This window comes from Sesamum indicum, linkage group LG9 (assembly GCF_026168435.1).
Source record: "Sesamum indicum cultivar Baizhima isolate 11 linkage group LG9, ASM2616843v1, whole genome shotgun sequence".
Lineage (NCBI taxonomy): Eukaryota > Viridiplantae > Streptophyta > Magnoliopsida > Lamiales > Pedaliaceae > Sesamum > Sesamum indicum.
The window spans coordinates 16,672,672-16,680,668 of NC_142665.1; the positions used below are offsets into that span (position 1 = coordinate 16,672,672).

The 7,997-nt window shown below is 35.0% G+C and overlaps 1 protein-coding gene across 1 annotated transcript; it reads right to left on the reverse strand.

Moving 5' to 3' along the window:
- Positions 1 to 1,466: 1,466 nt before the first annotated feature.
- Positions 1,467 to 4,429, reverse strand: LOC105178280 (homeobox-leucine zipper protein ATHB-16). The gene is made up of 3 exons (XM_011101728.3): positions 3,757 to 4,429; positions 3,195 to 3,580; positions 1,467 to 2,321 (listed from the first exon to the last, which is right to left on the reverse strand). The coding sequence occupies exons 1-3, from the start codon at positions 3,821 to 3,823 to the stop codon at positions 1,788 to 1,790; spliced, it is 987 nt and encodes a 328-aa protein (XP_011100030.1). The 5' UTR covers positions 3,824 to 4,429; the 3' UTR covers positions 1,467 to 1,787.
- Positions 4,430 to 7,997: the final 3,568 nt, after the last annotated feature.

Below are 7,997 nucleotides of genomic sequence, written 5' to 3' on the forward strand. Positions count from 1 at the left end.
TAAAAATTATTAGTGACCTCCTACCAACTTCTGCATCTTATAATTTGGAAAATTATTAGGTATTACGTTGTTTTTTCTAAACACGCAATCTTTAAATTTATTTTTACTTTTTATTTTTATTTCCAAACACTCCAAACTTTCATTATTACTTAAGTTGTAATATTTTCCACAATTTATTTCCACCACAAAACTAAAATTATTGCAGACACCTTTTTACTAGTATATTAGTAAGTCTACCTCGATCAAATTGGATAATTTTTTGATAAATTTTGATGAAAGAAATATTCTTTGACGGTCAGGTTTGCCTAATTCAGGCAGCCTAATAGGTTCATCCAAAAATTGCAAGTCTTTAGTATATACTAACCATTGTGGCATATCATTCTCGCATGTATATAATAAATAATATTTCACACTTTAAAAATTTTATAAATAAAAGTAAAATATATAAATCAATACATTCTATTTCCCCCCCCCCCCCCCAAAAAAAAAAAAAGAATGAAAGAAAGAAAAGAAAAGTAATTTACAAGTTAATGTAAAATTTGGAAAGTGAAAAACTTAGTTAGATATTAGTTGAAGGGTATTTTTGACTTCAAATATAGTTGGTGTGACGGTGTTATTAACTACCAATTGTGAGTACGAAAGGGTTTTTTTTTTTATATATTAGTATAGATATATTAGTGTTTTCTTATGATGAAAAATGCCTATTATTTACACCTTTAAATTATGTTGATTACAATTATTCTCCTAAAATATAATTAAAATTATTATAAAAATAATTATTACCCAAAATGTATCATTTTTATAATTAATATAGAATCTATAATTTTATAAATTTACAATCCTTATATTTTTTACATAACTATTAAAAAATTAATATATTTTTGTTAAAAAATTCACATAACTTTTGATTGTGTTGTTATATATATGTTGAACTTTATTTTAGAAAAAGATATTATCAATATAATTTTAAAATATTACATCGAATATATATGCACCGTAAAATATACAAAAACATATATATACAATTAAGCTATAATATTCTATAATTATTTGAGCAATAATATGATATATTTTAATTATATATACATGTAACTAAATATAAAATATATAAGTTATATAAAACAATTTTTTTATAAAATTATACGCATACATAGTTACATCACGATTTATACATTTTGTGTATTCCTTAACATAAATAATTTACTTTGTAAAACATATTTGTACGTATCGATCTTGTAAATACTTTTTGTATTAAGAAAATTTAAAAAAAATAATAAATTATAAATATTATTTTTCAACAAAAAAATAAGTGAAATTTTAAAATCACCAAAAATAATTTTGGGAAGATTTATTTAATAAAATATATTTCAAAAAAGTATAGGAGATAAGTGAAAGGACATTAACGTCAATTTATTTTATTAGGTGGGCTCCAACTCTTTTTCATACGTTAAGAAATAAATACGACGTGCATAATTCAGGAGTGTAAAATATATTTAACCCGATGTTTTCCGCCCCAAAATAAGTTAACGTTGAGCTCATTGAATCTACTACCTACTAACAAGTAGTAGTAATAATTATTCGTTTCCCCCACACCACCACTCCATCCCCACTGCTGCTTTCTCTCTCCTCAACATCGATACCTCCATTGTTTACATGTACTAATCCCACGTTAAAACTATACAAAATTGTCGGTCTGGGATGCAGTAGGGCTTATGACCAGCCTTCTCATGTCCTTATTCCAACATGGTTCGTGCCAAGAATACTTGTTACATTTTCCACCTTTCCATTCAGTTCCACACATCAGAACAGTCGTCCCAATGCAGAGTTGGAGGCTGATCATCAGAGAACAAACTACTGCAGCATTCCTCCCCAAAGAAATTGTGCTCCTCAATCTTCACGAACTGCGGCGGCTGGTAGACCTTAGAGTCCGACAACTGATGAAGACTTATGGCAGACGACGACAGTCCAATTCCGTGAACATTGTCCAAGAATTCATCATCATGTGCCGGTGGGCTGTGGTGGAGAACCCCCCCGGCAGACGAAGAAATAGCTGCCCCGACCGGGCTATTGTTGTTGTCCTCGTTCAATATTGCGCTCGAGTCGCTGCTGTCCGAGGATCCGTCCTTGAAGTCGACGAAAACTGAGGCTTCTCTCATCATTGTTGTTAGTTCATTTCGGCAGTTCTCGAAGTTGAGCTCAATGAAAGGGGCTTCGATCTCGGTTTTCGCCTCAGTTTCGGACACTAATGGCTCTTCTTTGACCGAAACTTTGCTGTCGTGCTCGCCATCTCCTTCGTTCAGTTTCGATTTCAGCTCGAGAATCTGATAAGCAAGTTGAACAATTGTCATCGTTTATCAACTCATTACTGAAATTAAATAAAAGAAGAGTATATTTTATCAAAAAAGTAAAGAGAATTTAACCTATCCTATCTAAATTCTTTTACTCTTATAGTTGTTTTTTTTTAAAACTTCTTTCTGTCCAAATTAGATTAAAATAGACTGAATCAATGACATAAAAATATCTACTTAATTAATTCAAACAATACACAATTGTATCGACCATAGTATAACACTATAAAAAAATTCGGCACACTATAAATAATCATGACATAAAATCGCAGTAATTCAATACTAACCACGGTAAAATAAAATCAATGTGAAGATTTAAATTTTATCCTCTGTAATCAACATTTGTTATGATTTTCATCATGATCCAAATATTTTCCATGACTAATATTTTGACATCACTAAGAAAAACAACGTTAAATAGCCTTGGTTAATTTGTAGTCACCGCAATTTTTCTTTTAACTATAGTGAAAAATGGTATTTTTTCGAGCGTAGCTTAAATCTGGTCGAAGCTAAATTCTTCTAGATTTCCTTTATATTCTATAAATTTGACCTGCAATTTATTAACGAATCGCAGAAAATTAGGCCTAATCGGATCAATCCGATAATAATTAAGCAAGTGTACGTAGTACACTCGACCTGTCGTGTGAATGATTAATTTTTCCAAATGATACACTAAATTAGATAATCACACTGGAATTGTAATTAATTCAAATATGATGAGACCAATCTGGACTAAAATTTCCCAACAAAACACTTACTGACAATAAAGATTTATAGCCAAAATTAACAAACAAGTTATATATACACATATGTGCTTAATCTACATAGACAAAACGAGTGAATTACCTCATTGAGTAAAGAATCATTGTCCCTCTGAAGTTGTTCATACTTGTGCTTGAGGGCATCATAATTGGCCTTAAGTACGCCGTAATCTCTCTCCAACTGCTTGGTCTTCCACCGTGCACGGCGGTTCTGGAACCAAACCGCCACCTGGCGCGGCTGCAGCCCGAGTTCTTGTGCAAGCTTCACTTTCCTCTCCGGCTCAAGCTTATTCTCAACCTCAAAGTTCTTCTCCAGCGCCTTAACCTGATCCACCCTCAGCCTCCTCTTCTTCTCCGAAACCTGTCCCGTTTCTTCCACACAACCTCCGCCGCAATCCTCGTCCAGCCCCTCCAACATGGTCTGAAACTCCCTCGTGTACATGGGGTAGTCGCCTTTCGGGCTGTTTTCATCTACATCAAGTGGAACAGAAGCTGCAAGATCAGTACCGTAAAGGTGGAGTCTTGATTTGATTTGAACTACTCTATTATGGATGGGCGTGTTTGGGGGTAACATGATCAATAATAAAAAATGGAATTAACTATCAAGAAAGTGCAGGAAAATGGCCTGCTTTCATCAATTCAAGCACCTGTAGAGTTGGGACAGATGGACATCAGAGCACCCAACGAATCAGAACTGCCAAGAGATCTCTTCATTCTTGATAATAGTAGTAGTAGTAGTAGTAGTAAGAGTAGTACTGTAGTAGTAGTCGGTCAATACCAGATCTCTTGCAACCAACCAAACACAAGACAAGGTTATTTTACTTTAGTTTTTTGTTCTTGAAGTTGTTGTCTACAAGAAGAGGGATTTGGGAGCGGTGTGCGAGTGTGTGATCTGTGTTGTTTTTTTTTTGTTCTTGTTCACAAGAGATGGTGGTAGTAGCCAAACTCCCATGACAAGAAACAATCCCAAGAGGCACAGTTTTGTATGCATGAACTATCATCATTGTGCAGCTTTTTCTCTTTCTTGGGTACTCCATTTTCCTCCTTTTTTATCACTTTCTCCACCTCTGTACCCATCTGAACCAAAAGCACAAAAAACACCCAAACCCCAAGAAAGTGAGAAAATCAAAGAAAGAAAAAAAACAATTGAAACTTGAGATGAAAATCCCAAAATTTCCAACACCCAAAAAAGCAGAAGTATTCGAAAGCTGCAGCTATATTTTTCTTTCTTTATTTACATGATTGCTCAATCAATCCAAGAACCATGTTTCTGAGAGAAGATTGTAACTGTTCAACTCAAGCAGAGAGGGGGGGGGGGGGGGGGCGGTGGGGGGGGGATGAGTAGACCAGTATCGCTACCCAGCTGGGCTGCAGAATTTCAGTGTCTTTAAATAAAATCAAGTGGGGTTTCACATATGGTTAGAATCTGACTGGGGTTAGGTATAAATGCAAATGCATCGTGGGTTAGAGGTTTGGGTTTTGGTCACAAATGAAATGAACCCGAAATTTAAGGCAAATGCAGTCTCTTGGTCCACCGGCTATGCCGGTGAATTTTCGACCGTTCTCTGGGTGCGGCGCGGCTTGTCCTGGCGTGTGGGTTCGGCTCCAGTGGAGCCGTTTGGGGATTTGAGTGACGTCAGCGGATCTTGGAATCGGTTTTGTAAGAACGGTTCGGGCAGATGGCAAATTATAATTAATTAAAGAAGTAATTTCTCATGTTAATTAAATAAGCCCTTTAATTTTTTTAGAAGATCATAGTATGTTGTCTTTAGGAATTTGGAATTACATAGTTTGTCTTTCCTATAATCTTTGAAATTTGGCCTAAGATACGTCATGATAAGAAAAAATACACAATATATATATATATGAAAATTGCATCCGTACACCACAAATATAGGAACAAATTCAAAAGAAACATTTGAGGAGGCCAAAAAAAATTATATTTATATATTGGGAACCATCATGCTCATGTTGCTATATTATTTCGGCAACTGAAATAATTAGAGGATCAATATAAAAAAAGATTAAAAATTTGAGGGGCTAAATATAGAAAAAAAATTAAATTTATATATAATCTTTAAAAAAAAAAAGGCTAAATTACACATTCAGCCTGAAAATAACTCAAATAAGCACTTTTCACCCTAAAAACAAATTCCAGTTCTCACCATAAAAATGTATTTATCTTTGCAGTTGCATTTAAGGTATTTTCTATGCCAAATTGCTCGTTGGAGGGAGGGCAAAATGAAAAAAAAAAAAAAAAATCAATTTTCCACTAGGTTAAACATTAAGAAAGGTAAAATTTGTACTATATTATGAACTTTTGGACAAACTAAGATAGAAACAAAGAACTGGAAATGTTTTCTCTCACATGAGAGCTTCAACTTTTTTTCCTATTTCATAAACTTTTGCTTAGTTTAGGTTTAGGAATTGGGTGTATGGTCGTGCTAACGATGGATTGCTGCTTAGTGGTAGACCATGCACGTGTAGTGGTAGAGCAATACAGTTGAGAGATTGAGTTGAAACAGTTACACTGCGTATAAAGATGTTCGATAGTTTCACTCCCTTCCTTACAACGTGAACATAGAGCTGAAGGGAGCTTATGACGACGGAATTGGAATTTTGCAGTTGCGATGCTTAGATGACCCAGCATGCAATTTGATTATGGGGGTTGCCTCTTTGCACCAGATTATGAACCATGGAAGATGTGGTGATATTATTGAATTTTTAGTATATATTATGTTTTGGTAACAAACCATTTATAGATAGATTTAATTGTGAATTTACCGTCAACAATCCATGCCAAGTTATGATGTTGTTAAACTCATTATGACAAATAGGTATTGTTAAAATTTTATTTATGATATGAATGGGAAGAAAATGAAGAATACAATTTAGGTTCCATGTATAATTATTAGATACAATCTGATTAACTCTAAGATTACTCAAGTGAGAAGGAATTTTTGATACCATGGACTTAAGAGTTGATCTTGCTCGAAATATGCGACCTCGACTGGTTGGATCGATCACTGCTGCGTACTCTCCCAAGATCGAGTGTTTGAGTCTTGAGGACAAAATACGAACGTGAGGCTCGTGGGACACGTCCCCGACAACGATCCTCCGACACTTAAATTAGAGTGATTCGAGGTAAAAATATGGGAACTGGAGAAAATATATCGAAAACAGCTAATATCAGTTACCTCCTTAAATAATGCGTCGGAGTATTTACAGGCCCAAGTGGATACTGTTGCTTGGGCCACGTGTCTTCATCAGGTTGATGGGCGTCTTTGATTGGACGGCCCTCCCTGATTCGGGTCTTCGGTAGTGGAAATGGGTTCATCCGACCCGCTTCTGATGAGGCGCGGATCTTAAGCTCCCAAATGACTGAAATGCCCTTCATTAAGGATATTTCTGGTATTTTGCCCAAAAATTAGGGTTTTCCCATTGAAGAGTCAATTGATCAATCCACTTATCTTTCCAAACACTAATATTATTACCATTCCCAACAAGCCATTGTGTTGATTCTTTACTCAAAGGAATAGTTTGGTGTAAGTTTTTCCAAATCCAACTATTATGTTTTTTGCATTGGGAGTTAACAAAGTTGCAATTAGGAAAATATTTAGCTTTAAATATGTGGTAACATAGAGAATTTTCTATGATATGAAATTTTCATCCTTGTTTAAGGAGAAATGCCATGTTAAGAATTTCAAAAGTTTTAGAAGAACAAATAGTTTCTCCACTACAAGGCTCACTAGACTCGATCACTCTAAGGGGAGGCTCCTACACCAATAGGAGGGTGTATGATATTTTTCGTTCTTCAAGTCCAAAGGTAGGTTGGTATTCACTTCTTATGGGCCCATTTAAAATCCCCAGGAACTCGTTTATCTTGTGGCTAGCTCTACATGAATGACTCTCCACCGTGGACCGTCCGTGGTTACAGCATCTTAATAAGGATTGTGTTCTTTGCTCGTTGGGTACACTGGAGACTGACCAACACCTACTATTTTCTTGCCCTTACAAAGCAGTGTATTCGAATCTTATGCAGGGAGGTCCGATTTTCATGGACAAACAGAGGATGGATGATTGATGTGATGATTGCTGCGCGAAAATGGCGGGGAAAGCACGTTGTTAATGCCGTCTATCGCAACCTGTTAGCATCTTTAGTATATCACATTTGGCAGGAGCGCAATAGGAGGAAATTTCAGCAATTGGATCGAGACCCGTCGGCAGTGGCTAAGATTATTCTTGACGAAATTAGACTACATATACTTGGTGTAGAGTTGCCGAATAAAATTAGTACGATAGTCTTGTATAGATTATGGCAAATTCCATGGCACACTACATCAGCCATATGATTGTACATTACGATTTTTTTTTTTAATGCAATTTACCGTTACCGAAAAAAAAACAGTTTCTCATTTAATTAAATTAAATTTCCTTTGATCTGGTTTTGCATTTCATAAATTGTTTTTAATGAGATTATCCGTTTTTCCTAGAATACAATTTGGGATTCTAAATATGGACATGCAGTAATTAGCAGCGCTGAGAAGAATAGAAGGAGATAATTAAGTTGTTGATTAAGAGGAGATAATTAAGTTGTTGAGCAATAGTAGGTTTAGTGCATGTTTGGTGAAAACAGGGCATCAGATTTTTTCTAACTGTAGTTTGGCCTGATATCTTGCTGAATTTTTTGGGACTAAATTTCAGGCTTGATATAGTTTTGTTCTTACCTTTTAGAAACATAAGACAATATCATTTGCGAACGTAAGAATTGGTAATGGAGGGCTATTGGCAGAGTGTAAATCTAATGTAGTTCCATTCTAATTTATCGTATGCTTTAACTAAGTCTAGCTTGAGAGCCATATAATGTGTATTTTTATTTTTCTTTCTT

What these genes read in the sequence shown, in the direction of transcription:
- LOC105178280 (XM_011101728.3), bottom strand. Translation starts at nt 3,823, where the DNA reads ATGAAGAGATCTCTTGGCAGTTCTGATTCGTTGGGTGCTCTGATGTCC. An exon ending in CATCTGTCCCAACTCTACAG is followed by an intron (nt 3,581 to 3,756) that starts GTGCTTGAATTG and finishes CACTTGATGTAG; the next exon opens with ATGAAAACAGCCCGAAAGGC. An exon ending in ATGATTCTTTACTCAATGAG is followed by an intron (nt 2,322 to 3,194) that starts GTAATTCACTCG and finishes CTTGCTTATCAG; the next exon opens with ATTCTCGAGCTGAAATCGAA.